Here is a 14,122-nt window from a genome sequence, read left to right on the forward strand (position 1 = left end):
GAATTAATTTAGATTTATTGATACAATTTTCTTCAAGGTCATTTTCTGCATTTACTGTAACTGAAAAACAGAGCCAGATTTCAAACTCTCAAAATATTTTTCAAATAGACCTTCATTATCCCAGTCATTCCTAATTAGAAAACAGACACAAATATATATATATGCAGTGGCTTCAAATATTTTATTTCCGGCATCTGTTTAATATATACATTTGATGTTCGATAGAATCCCCTTCACAGCAGCCATTGCTACAAGTGAATGGTTTCTAAATTCTACCACACTATCTATTGCACGTTTTTCCACTTTTTTAAACAATAAGTATTCCTGAAAAACATTTGGAAACCACTGGTGAACGTATTCACCATTCAAATGCGGCCCTCCTAACCAACTGGTTCTCAGCTACTTCAAGTGAATATAATTATGTTTTTTAGCCATGAGACACCTTCAGAGTAATCCTCTGTGTTCTGGCCAACACTGTGGTCATCATGTATTAAACCCTGAGAAATTACAGCGCTTCTTAAAACAGCAAAGGGAATTAAAACTCAAGTTGTTGACTGGTCAGTGATCCTTAAATGGGTTTTTTTTGTTGTTATCGTTTTTGTCTGTTTGTTTTCCCCTTCTAGGTTTAGAGTTTTATAAAATAGTCTAACTTAGAACCACGTAAAAATTATAGGATATCCTTTTGATAATAATTGCAATAATGATAACCATATTTTACTGTTGCATGCTTAAATCATAATATTGATGAGCTTCATTTGTATTCCAAAAATCACTGTCTTCAATATGTATCTGTTAATATTTTCTCAGATCCATATTTAAAAGATATTTCTACTGGGAGTTTCCAACATATACCAGCAGAAGATGGATGGAAAGTAAGAAATCTGCACCACTGTGAGATTTCACCTTCAACCTATCACATTTCTTATGTGCGATTCTAAGCTGACAGCAACTTTGAGTTTTTTCTCCCCTCTAAGAAACGCAATAATAAGCTTTTCAACTTTACCAGAATATTCTTGAGGTACAAATGTGTACTTTCTTTTACTTACTTTCAAGCATGTTAGTGCTGCTCACTAATAGGAACTTGATTTCTAAAAATAAATGTAATTTCCCATCTATTTTTATGGACAGCCATGGAAAGCTTCTACAAAACGTATGCTTGCATTTAGTGCAACTATGTGTGCAAATGAATAGCTGCATGCAAAGCTAGACACTTTCTGTACTTGAAAGACATAATCTGAATGAAGAAATCAACAAGTTACATTTTCTAGAAGTTTTGCTCAATATATGTAAACCAAGTGAACTATCTTGAAAATTTCTATAAAGAAAAAAAAATCACTTATAATACTATAAAAGATAGATTATCTATCATTATTTCTTCTGTTTACTTTTTACTGTTTGGTCATTCTCACTAAGGTTCCTTTTGCTATCACAATTGTTTTCAGTCTTCCAAATGTAATGTACAACTATCCTTTGACTTCATGGGACTAGAGACAGCAATTTTAGACCCCAGGCACTATATTTAATGGTGGGAAAAGAAAGACTGTGAGGACATGAAATGAAAGGAGAAATGGGAGAATAAAGCAAAGAAAAACATGAACCTACAGTTTAAAAACAACATCTCTTTTCTATCTCTCTTTTAAAAAAAAAAAAAAAAAGACAATATCTATCTGATAATATCTTTCAATACTATTGGGAAAAATAATCAGATTAACCCTCAAGGGAATAAATAATCCTGCCTCTCTGAAATGATGAGTTTTCAATTCAGTTACGTATCTCTTTCACAATAAATGTAGTATGGATCTGTCTATTGACTGATCCTGGCATTGCATAGTAAGGCAAACAAATCTTGCCTGCACTGACAATTTATAGGCTTTCTTCCATTTAGCACTTGGAGTAGTGGCCACACCACAGCATTACTGTCAAAGGAAATGATGTCCCATTGTTATAATACCTGGTAACACAACTCTAGGATTTACGTCCAGTTGAGTGAGAGGACAAGGAAGGGGGTGTAAGGCTTCAACTATTGTATCTACTGCCATCAGTCTCCAAATCATATAATAAATTTATGGCACATCATTGCAAGTTGTGAGGATTTATCACCCTTTTCATGCACTCTAAAGGACTTGAATGAAATACAGCAGTGTGGATGCTGACAGTCCACTGACTTAAAGCACAACTCGCCATATAGGCTGCGGGGCTGCTGGCCTGCAAATAGGTGGTGGGAAGACAATACCCAGAAATGGTGATTTAGAAGTATATCAACACAAACTGAGGTTTTATACCACTAATAAAGGCTATCAAGAGGGCTGAGCCATTCTCCTCCTCTGCAGTATGCCCCACAGCAATGCATTTATTCAGATAAGATTTTCCTGGCGCTACAGTATCTTCCAATTAATTGATTATATGGATGAGGTTGTCTCATGTGGCCAAACTGCTTGAACCTTTAAAGCTCATTCTTCTCTCTTCTGAGAGGACAGAAGTAGATGCATAAAACAGGTGCAAAAGCCCAGCTGCACAAGCCACTGGTAAAATTTATTAATGCATAAGTTTCCCTTTGCAAAGAATTACACACTGAATTACACAAACTCACTTGAGACCTTGTTTTTCAGTACCCAGCAAGGACTCCAGAATTTTTTTAAAAATTCATTTGTTCTTTAATTAAGAAACATGCTTATTTTTATTTAATGAACCTGGGCTATAATGAGCCAAAAGAGCTAACCAACACTGCTTTCACTGTTCTGTGCGTGGAAGTATGAATACTGTACTGCATGAAATGTCCAAGGTAGAGAGACCGTAATGCTTTTATAACCTTTAACATGAGGCATTAACGCTGATCTGGCCATAAGACTGATTTTTGATATATCATTGTGTGTAACTACAGAAAAGCAGATGAAAGCTCATTTTAGCAGGAGAGGCAGTGAGCAAACAAATCAGTTGTGCAGTAAAAAGAAGAAAGTCAAAGGGAATTTTCTGTCTGGTAAAGAAGAGGGTGGCTGATCATTTCTAGTCCTCTCAAACAGACCAGTCAGTCTGACCTGTGCACCTAAGACTGGTCTGGAGCCTTTTCTGAGTCTAACCTATTTCTGTTGAAAATCAAGAATAATTGAACCCTGGAGTGAACTGCAGAGTCCTGTTTCCAGACAGTCATATCACATATCCAGTTTGAGCGAACTGCTAATTGCTACACATGAGATTATTTTAATTTGCTCAAAATGTACTGGTTTAACCACACTTGCACGGCTGGGCACCTGTTAATCACTGGATAATACTTTAATGGGTTATTCCTCTCAACTTCTTCCAAAAAACACGGGCAGATTAGACTGGATGTACATCTTTGCCTGCCATAATATAATATATTATTAATAAATACATTTATTTTCTTGTCATCACATACGTATACAGTGTATATGTAGAACATACCAGGATCCCTAGGCCCTACTAAAAGATCCGGTAAGTATTTGTGTGTCTGTATATGTTCATCTCTCTGTAATGTATACATATCATATGTATATGTAATGTATAAAAATATACATATATACATACACACAATACCCACATTCATATACAGCTATATTTTATCCCACACAGATTTGAGAACAAATTCCTACTGGGATATACAAAGCAGCTGTGCATAATTAGCCAACTGGCTTCTGCTTGGCTTCTGTTTGAAAATTAAAATATTGACATTACAGATGTTTCTACCTAGTTCACATCCGTTACATTTACAGGCTAGATTACAAAAAACTTCAAGGCAGCAAGTGCATTTTTGCTGAAATGCAGATGATTAATCCTAAGAAAAGATTGCTGACAGTTTGCCATCAACAATTTTTAAAGTATGCACAAAACTACACACATTCATACACAGAACAACATAAAAACTGCAATGCTGAGTTATACCCAAAGCCTAGAATCCCATCTCCAGCAGTGAAAGACTAGTGAAAACGTACGTGAAAAAGGCTTGTTTTTCCAAAGATAGACTTTTCTGTATTCTTTTGTTTTCTTTAACTCAGAGGCTTCTAGGTCACAGTCTCTTTAAGTCCTAGCATGCTGAATAACCTAGTTGCTTATGAATTTTTCTCCCTGAATTTATCAAATTCCTTGAACCAATTTGTATTTGTTTTCTACAACAGTTCATAGCAGTGTTTCAGAATTAAATGTGTAACATATGACATTTCAAACCTCCTCTTATATTGAAGTATCTCTGCAGGAGACACCGCTTCGAATCAAAAAACCTCAGGTTCAAACATCTAATTTTGAGATATTTTCGAGGTGGATTTACCGAGACATTTCAGCTTTGCAGTTCAGATCTATATATACTTCTAAGTTTTCTACTGCTGACTTTTAAAAAAAATATTAATATTTTAATATTAAATAATGAGCTCACTCATTACATACTTTAGCAGCCAACAGAAAGAAACTAAAAATTAATTGATAGGGCTTCAAAAAATTTCTAAAGCACCATCCATAAAGGCAGGTTCTAATGAACACTTAAGTTTTCAACAGTTCTTTTAGTCAGAGCTCTGGTTTACACACAGGATATAAAGATAATATAAACGTCTTTATAAGCTGTTGTTTGTTTTTAAACAAAAAGAACAAATACAAAAAAATCAGGATGAATTCTTCTTTTGCTTAGCTTGAAAGAAAAAAAGTAATTTGGATCATATCAATATAATAAATACAAGATAGGTGAAATACATTCCTCGGGGCTAGCAGATCATGTTCACCCAACTGGGACCAAGACATATAGCAGGCAGGCTATTAAAGATTTAATTTATGATGTAGTGAGACTCCTATAATTAAAATTCATAACAAAATGCAATATTTTGCACACTGCACAGTGTCCAGAGACACTGGCACGGGTTGCCCAGAGAAGCTGTGGCTGCCCCCTCCCTGGAAGGGTTCAAGGCCAGGTTGGACGGGGCTGTGAGCAACCCGGGCTAGTGGAAATTGTCCCTGCTCATGGCAGGGGGATTGGAACTAGATGATCTTTAAGGTCCCTTCCAACCCAAACCATTCTATGTTTTTATTTTCTAGTATTAAAATAATCAAAATTCCTATATCATATAAAGCATGTCTAGAACACATATATGCAAGCTTCCATCATATGAAAATTAAATGTTAGTTTCTTATTTTCCTTGGTAAACCTAGTGGTAATATTTTTTTTTTTTAAGCTGAATACCCCAGAGTTCATCATAATTCTCTTATTACAAGAAATGTCAAAAAGCATTCATAAGTATTTCATTCTCCTTATACACTGTAAGCAGAAAACCATTTCTGCTACTGTCTTGAACTCATTCTTTTCATAGTTTTAAGGCCATCATCAGTGACAGCAGTATTTCAAGCATGTGCCTTTACTTAAAGTACACTTTGAAACCCATCAAAATGTACCTCTCTGTTTCAATTACATTTTTCTGAAATTCTTATTCAAACATTCTGGATTTTATTCTCTTTATGGTCATGAACTCTATCTACACTCAAACTGTTTTTCAAGTATTTGCCCCAGACTACTTTGCTTAGGAAGCAGTTTGCTTGGTGAAATAGTTTTACACAACGGTTGCATTCAACTAAACCAATTGCAGATTTTCTGTGTGGAAACTCAAAAACTTTGTAAATCTCCCTATCATACTTTGAGTAAAATTCAGCACAGTAAGAATCATCAGCACAATAAATACATGCAATCCACACCCTACTTGCGCTAAAGGGGTGTTGACACCGTTTTGTTTTTCATTCTATTTAGAATCTGGTATCCTGAACTACCCACTCCAATTTACTCTTCCAGGAAGTGTATTTTTATTTTTAAAATACATGCAATGCATTAAAAAAACCCCTATGAATGAATGTATGTACATGCAGAATGCACCAGCTTTCATGACAAGAAGAACTGAAGTATCATCTTAACACTGATGCAGGGAGAATCAGAAGCCACTGGGAAATTTCAGATACTACTTTTACCTAGATAAAAAGGAACTATACCCTTTACCTGTTCTCTTCTATGGCTGTGATTTTTTTTAAAAAAATTTTATTTGTAATTTCAATCTTTTGGTTAAAATAAAACCCCTAAAAGCACCCTTCTATTTTCCTCCACGTTATTGGATTTATAGGTCGAAAGGAAGAAGGAGGTCTGGAGACTTCACCAAATTCAATGAAATTCTATTCACTGTACAACTTTGATAATCTTCTTATTCCACAAACCAGCAGGTATTACCAAGGAACAAAAACCAACCACACTCCAGAAGATACTACCATAATATTTTACATGTATCAAAGATGACAACAGGTGCATATCAGACAAAGAGGCTTTATATATCCTTGCCACTTTGCTGGCCAGCCTGACTATAGTTTGCCTTTCTTGCTATCTTTTGATTCTCATCTATCATATCCAATCTCATTTATATTCATTTGTGCACTTGTTATTCCTTGTTATCGTTAGGTACAGAAAAAAAAAACCCCTCCTGGCAGGGTGCTCTTGATAAGAAGCCACCATCTTTAGAAACAGTTTTCATTTATCTGAATCATAGCCATGCCCTGTTATACAACGCATAGCTATCAATGATACTTCAGACCCTTCCTCACGTTTTATCCATTTTTACAAATTATTATTTTATGATACTTAACAAGCCTCTAGGCTACTCTTCTTAATTCCTTCCGTTTCCTCTCTAAATGTCTTCAAATGTCCCTTTATTTCTAGCAATTATTTATAGACATCTATCAGTCCCGGTTTGAGGCTCCCTGGCTGGAATGCAATGTATCCAGGCTATTGTGCATCATGGAAAACGAGTTACTTTTTGTAAATGCGATTCTCAACCAATTTTCCCCACCACTGCAGTTAAGATTTTACCCCACTGGGCTTGCAGCATATTGTTACAAGTCACATAATGTCAAATGTGTTTAAAATAATTTCTGTTAAATGCCTCCAGCAAGTGAAATGAGATGGCTGCCAAGTTCATTTAATCAGCCTTCACTTTCCAACTTTTAAAGAGTGAGATGTCCAAATGTTTCTGCCTGCCTATGTAATCCATAAGATTACAGTCACTCTCATTAATGTACTGAAGTAAATCTGCAGCAGGACACAGATTCTAAACCGTAGAGTTGGCAGCTGGATAGATCAGAGATTATAGGAAATAAACTAGGTCATAACTCATAAAACAAAAACGTGAGAATTCAGCAGTACAGTTAACACAAAACCCATTACAGTCAGTAGAAAAACTGGCATAGGTGTCACTGAATCAGGCTCAACTATTATTTTCCTGGTATATATATGCTGACTTCAGCCTCACAGTGAAATTAGTGTCTTAATAAATTAAAAAAAAAAATGCAAACTATTTCTCTATTGGTCTTTATTTATTTATTTATTAAATAAATAGCCACCAAGTTCACAGTTTGTCCAGGAAAAGACCTCCTAGTAGAAATCTGAAAACATCTATGGTCACTTTAAGCATATATTGGAGTGTACTTTTGTTAGAATTTGACTCCAAGCTATTTCCAGGAATATGACAATTTTCCATGAAAACAGCTAATTAACTGTAACTAACTATATAATGAAATTTCTCCAGGAAAGATATATCAGGAAAGAAATATATTACTAGATCACCTACTATTCACATATTTTTATCATTAATTATAAGCCGCAGCATGCCCCAGCTTGAAATTCATATGAGTATTTATTCACATAATGCATATACAAGTTTATATTCTCAGTAATTATGCCCAGGTATTTGCCTCTCTAGTAAAGTGATGACACACAAATTGCAGATGTCCAAATAACCAGTGGGATTTACTGTGAGTTCAAAAATCACACACACATGAAGAGGTGAATGACCTTAGTAACACAGAAAATGTGTTAACACACCACAAAACCACATCCTCTCTGGGACTATGCACAAAAGATTCTGTTTTCTTCTGTTTGTTTTATTCTGTTTTCTTCTTTCTCTTACTTGTACCCATCTCCAGTGGCAGAGAAAGGAGGGTCCCCTTAAAATAGGCTTGGCACAACATTTCACTGTAACTTCTGTGTCTTTCCCTAATTAAGGAACTAAACCTTCAACTCATTAAAGAGTAAAGTCATTTTGGAAAACAATAAAAAGCTGGAACATGTGGCTTGCAGCAACATCACGAAAGTCCAACACAAACATTCACTTGAATACTAAAATTAAGATTTATACATTTAAGTTTGTGATGCTCTCTCCAAGACTTATTTATTAGTAAATCTCTGATATTTCTGATGAATAATAGACAATGTGTAAGTACAATTTTAGAGCCAATAAATAAGTAGAAAGTCACTAGAAAACTCCATTGGGTTTGTGACTACTGAAATTATGGCCCCACAGGAAAACACACAGGAACCCAGTAATGAATAATTTAAAGCAAGATAGTAATATAAAAATCCCTTAACAAGGCCTCAAAATCCTTTAGACAAGTTTCACAGTCCAGTATATCTATAGCATTCTCTACATAATTAAACATCTCTCATCATTGAATTATTGGAATCCATGGACATTTACAGTCTGACCCAGTGATCATGAAGACAGATACAAGATATCTATATGAGCAGTTTTTTATTTTTCAGCAGAAGACTATTTCAGTAAATGGGTTTGATTCAGAGCTTGAATGAAGATGAAGGTGGCTGTGATAGAAAATAAGGTTATGCATCTAATGCAATGCCTTTCTTTTGGAACTTCAAAAAAGAAATACAATACAATTTTAATACAAAAAGAAGGAATCAGGAATCATACATGCAAACACACGCACATAAAGATTTCTATCAAGCTGTGCAGTGCAGCTATTGATTGGGAGCAGCAAGACAGCAGAACCTGATGAATAATTTTAAGACATATACCATAAAATTTGAAGAACTATGGAAAACAGATGTAAACAACATGAAACCTTGGTGGACTGGATGTCATTTGCATAGAGAACTATGACAGATTCTAGCTAACACTGATTCTACAGGTTCACTTTTGCACAAAATAATTTTGCAGGTATTGGTGTTCTTGACACCAGGAAAATGAGGTTATGAAGTTTAATGGGATGAATACCTGGGGGAAAGAGGGAGAGGATAAGAAAAAGATAAAGTTGAGAAAAATTATTCAAGCTTTGACTAACAGGTAAGGTATTCAAAATGCCAAATGCTACATGGATAAATACCAAAGAGCAGCAAGAGAAAATGGATAGAAACAATTATAGAAGAATTCACTGGAAGTTGGACTGAGAAACATGTCTACTGAATCAGAAACAAACTTCAATAGAAGGAGGGGAAAAAAAGGAAAAGCAAGATTAAGTTTATAGATGAGCAAAAATAGGGAACTGCCAGTTAAATAAAAAATAAAAATCCTTCGCAGAGAAAAGAAACTTGCTATAGAGTTTGAGTAAAGAAAGAACATACAGCAGATAACAGTTAAATATTGTCCCATAACCTGGAATTAACAAAGCTAAACATTAAACTAAATATAGTTTGGGAAGGACATGTCATACATAAGAGGTACAAACTTCTCTGATGGAGAGAGATGAGGCCACTGAAAGTCTTTCAGGAGCTCACAGCTCATACCCAGAGTTCATACAGTACCAGCAGGATTCAAGCCTAAACACTGCAGAGTTTGAGCTGTTTGGCACCACTTTTACTGTAATACTGGATTTAGGGGATGTGAATCTACTAACACTACTCCATCCTACTCAGCAGTCTAGGAATGTGTATCTAAATGGTCATGACAAGAAGATTTAGTTTAAAGGCAAGCGTAATAAAGTTGGTCCCTTGATCCCATTAGAAAGTCACACTCTGCTACATACTATTGACTGTGCAAAGGAATCTCTGACATTCGTTAGCAATGTATTTTCAGTTAATTATTAAATTATTGTTACAACACAGGGTGAATGGGAAGTGGGACAGTTTAAGGAAGTTTCTTTTGAATTCTGAATAAATGATCAATATCTGAAATAAATTAAGAATGTACTAGTGACCTACAACAAAAAAGAGTTAGTGTTCCACTTGCAGCCGTACTCACAAGTATGAACCACATTTCTTGTTTGAATGAAAAGATCGTCAGTTGGTTCATTACAGGCTTGTCACAAGGACAGTAAATGAACATTTACCTGGAAACACTTTTTAATCTGATTAACGAGCAGCTCATAATGCATTTCATACCTACAGCTTGTCAAACACTGGCAACTACATGTGAAAATCAAAACTCACTGAAAAGGTTACACGATTTCTAGAAACTACATAAATAATAAAATAAGGACAAAGAATAACTTCTAGTCCTATCAATATGTAAAACAAGGAAGTGAAAGGTAATGTCTACCCTTGTTCAGAGTAAACAGAGCACATGTCACCACATTAAGCTTCAATGAATATTAAATATTCATAAAAATATAATATACTTGATTCCAGCTTTTTTTTCCCAAATATTTCAGGATGCCTATACAGCCAAAACCTTATGTCTATACTCACTGCTTTAACTGTGTAAAGGAGGATAAGGCCTTGTGTTCAATGATGTATAGAAAGACATACAAATATATAAACCACAAGTCTCATCTCAATTAAATCACTGTCACTCCACTGATATTAATAACAGCTTCTACTGTTTTAGATTTCTTTTACCAAGATCCAGGTTAACTCCATAACATAACCTGATCATGCAATTACTGCTTATGAATGCAGTGGAGATACGTCTCAAGTGGAATGCAACAGCTGTTTAATAATTCACAATAAAATTCACAACAGCTGAGGATAACAGTTAAAGAAAACTAATTCAGCCTTCATCTGCAGGAAGAGTTTAGCTATGATGGTTCTACCCAAATTGAAATTTGGAACAACTTCTTATCTTACAGAATTTTCATCATCAGACAAAATCAACAGTGTATTTAACCAGAACATCTTCATTACTAATTTTAATTCTTGAAATGTGTTTTTATTTTGTTGCAACTCTTGTACCTGCATTTACACAAGTAACTGTTCAGTATTTCAATTTGCCCTACAATATTAGCATATTCATAGTGTGCTTTCCATTTATTCTTATTATTTACCTAGCCTCATGCTATATAAACAAATAAAAATGACCCTTCCAGCAGCTAGCCTTACAGAGACGAAGATGGAATTCCCACTCAACAGAAATTGTACGTTATTTGGTCTGAATCTTAATGATATCCTAGGAATTGTCTTTGCTTCCAGATATGAATAAAATAGCGTAAACCTAAATCAATGCTTTCATTCCAAACTATGTTATTTTACTTTTTTTTGTTATTTTTTTTACTGCAGAGACTTGACTGTTTTTCAAAAATCATTACCTGCTGTCCTAAAGGGCTGCTCCTACCTCTTTAGGCAGTAGAAGGATTCAGCGGGCCACAAAATCAGCAAGAAAAGTTGTACAATATGATAATAATAATGCATTTATCAACACAGAATTTGTTCAGGCATTATTTATAGAGATATGATTGGCATGGACTTACCTGTAGGGGATCCCTCCATGACATGACCAACATAGGGTCCTTCTTTGAACATTGGCCTATTATCATTTTGATCAATAACAGAAATATCTAGGCGGACCGGACCATCAATGGTTTTCCCACTTATATCTGTGACCTCAACTTCAAGCTGTATGAACAAAGAGAGGGGAATAAATTCATTAGTACACTATCACAGTGAACAAAGAGTAAGAAAAATATAGCTCAGATCAGTGCTGCTGTAACCAGACCCTGCCAAGCATACCACTTACAGCCCATTCTTTTGGACTAGGCTCAGAGCAGATTTTCAATCTAAGCAAAAGAGAAAGACAGATGTACATTCAAATCAAGATACTCCTTGGCAGCTTGAAAATGCCATATTCCCAGAAGAATGAAATGACTAGAGTATAAGAAAAAAGGACCCCCTGCAAATTTGATACTAATCATGTGAAGATTTGGTTATAAATTCTTTACTTTTTTTGAGCACATTTAGAGTGGACACATATAGAACTATCACAGTATAATTGACATATCTCCTAATGCTCAGCTAAAAGCAGTAAACAAATACATTTTCTCAGTGATGATGGCATGAAGTATTATGGTAGGCAATTTTGACAGTTCTCCAGCTTTTCTAATAAGGTATGGAAGGACAGAACATCACACGCAGTCTGATATAAGCAGGTATATATATACACATGCACACTCACATCCCAGTGTATGAAAGCACCTGTTGATCAGAAAGCCAACATGCACAGCTGAAGATTTGTTTGGACTTCCTTTACTTCCAAAAACTGGAAAGAGAGATCACACTGTATGTCTCATTCCTCCAATCCACTTGCAATGGAAAGTCACAAGTTACCAAAACTTAATCAGTCATTACGGTGAACCATGCCAAAACTTCTTAGATAATAGAAAAGGTCAATTTAGATTGCAACTGCATGCTATACCTGCAGTTCTCTCTCCTCACCAAGACATCAGTAAAGTACAGCAATAAACATATCAGAGACACAGCTATCATTTTCACCTACCCTATCCATCCCCAGACTCAATTCTTTAATGGAGTTAAGCCAGCCAGAAAATGAACCTGAGTACAGACATTATTACCACTCTCTTCCAGTCTTTCCCTGAGAAGGTGGTAACAGCAGGGGCTGACAGTCTCTGAGCATTTTGTTTATTCTGTTAATTTATTCTTCATTGCCATTTCTTATACCTGTAAGTTATTTATAAGTTAGTAATAAATCCTAGTGGGAAAGAATTAGGTCAGAATTCTAATTCCTTATTAAAATGGATGGCTTGTTATCACATCTCTCTGTATTTTGTTATGCTTATAAATACATTCCACTTCTATAATTCAATGTGCTGGGTGTGAGTAGGAGTATTTGTTATGAGTAAACTATCTACTCACATGCACTATTTGTAAATAGTGTCACAGTCCGTTTTAACATCTACTCACTGCTTATCCTCACTTCTCTAGCAATTGTTCTTGCAAGCCTTTCCCAAGTCTTATTTTTACTAGATATACAGCTTAACAGCTTAAAAGCAAACAAATACTCTAATGTGAAGACAACTGATTCATGTGGCATTGACACAGCTGAAGCTTTACAGGGGCGCATGCCTCTTCAATTTCGAGGGCTTGTTTAACTCTGTACTCTAATGTCAATGTAGTAAACTTAGGATCGCATGTGATGTGATGGGGACTAGGAAGGAAAATGCAGTCTTATTACTGAACTACATTAAAGCTAGCTACAGTTTTAGATACAGTTGGAAACTCTGACAAAAATAATTATAGAATCATAGAATGGTTTGGGTTGGAAGGACCTTTAAAGGTCATCTAGTCCAACCCCCCTGCCATCAGCATGGACACCTTCAACTTGATCCTGTTGCTCAGAGTCCCGTCCAACCTGGCCTTGAATGTTTCCAGGGAGGGGGCATCTACCACCTCTCTGGGCAACCTGTTGCAGTGTTTCACCACAAACATCGTAAAACATTTCTTCCTTATATCTAGTCTGAATCTACCCTCTTTTAGTTTAAAACCTTTACCCCTTGTCCTATCCCTACCCCCTGATAAAGAGTCCCTCCCCACCTTTCCTGTTGCCCCCTTTAAGTACTGGAAGGCCACTATAAGGTCTCCCCAGAGCCTTCTCTTCTCCAGGCTGAACAACTCCAACTCTCTCAGCCTGTCCTCACAGGGGAGGTGCTCCAGCATCTTCATGGCCTCCAACAGGTCCATGGATTTCCTGTTCTAAGGGCTCCAGAGCTGGACACTTTATCTTAATAATTGTTGACTCATCAAAACTATGTTAATTGCTTTAGGAAATGGAAGAATAACAATATTTCTCTGTGAAATTCCAGCAAATTCATTTTCAAATTCAAGATAATTTGCTCTTAATCTATCTCTCAATTTTAAGTGACTATACTGCTCTCTGGAAAGAACAAAGGCTTTGCTAAATATAAAAAAACTACTCCAGCTGCTTTATCAAAATTATAAGTCATCTAAAGCAAAGGCTCATCTAACACTAGGGTTGTTTTGTTTTGTTTTGTTTTTTTCCCCAGACTTGCACAGATTAAGGAAGAGAATAGGAGATTCTTGTTAATGACTGAAGAAGTTGTACTTTACCATTGCCAAAGTCCACTGCATCTGGGACCAACCGGTCAAAAAAGTTGGCGTGACAGTTACACAATCTCT

At 35.6% G+C, this 14,122-nt stretch overlaps 1 protein-coding gene across 5 annotated transcripts in view; it reads right to left on the bottom strand.

The window, feature by feature from the left end:
• The window catches only part of CDH13 (cadherin 13), a 516,496-nt gene that overhangs the window by 208,908 nt on the left and 293,466 nt on the right, over positions 1 to 14,122 (bottom strand). For all 5 annotated transcript variants that reach the window (XM_074839583.1, XM_074839584.1, XM_074839582.1 and 2 more), the window contains one exon: positions 11,443 to 11,587. In XM_074839583.1, the coding sequence (XP_074695684.1) occupies positions 11,443 to 11,587 (145 nt within the window). The remainder of the gene's footprint in view (positions 1 to 11,442; positions 11,588 to 14,122) is intronic.

The sequence above is a fragment of the Strix aluco genome, chromosome 14, assembly GCF_031877795.1.
Source record: "Strix aluco isolate bStrAlu1 chromosome 14, bStrAlu1.hap1, whole genome shotgun sequence".
NCBI lineage: Eukaryota > Metazoa > Chordata > Aves > Strigiformes > Strigidae > Strix > Strix aluco.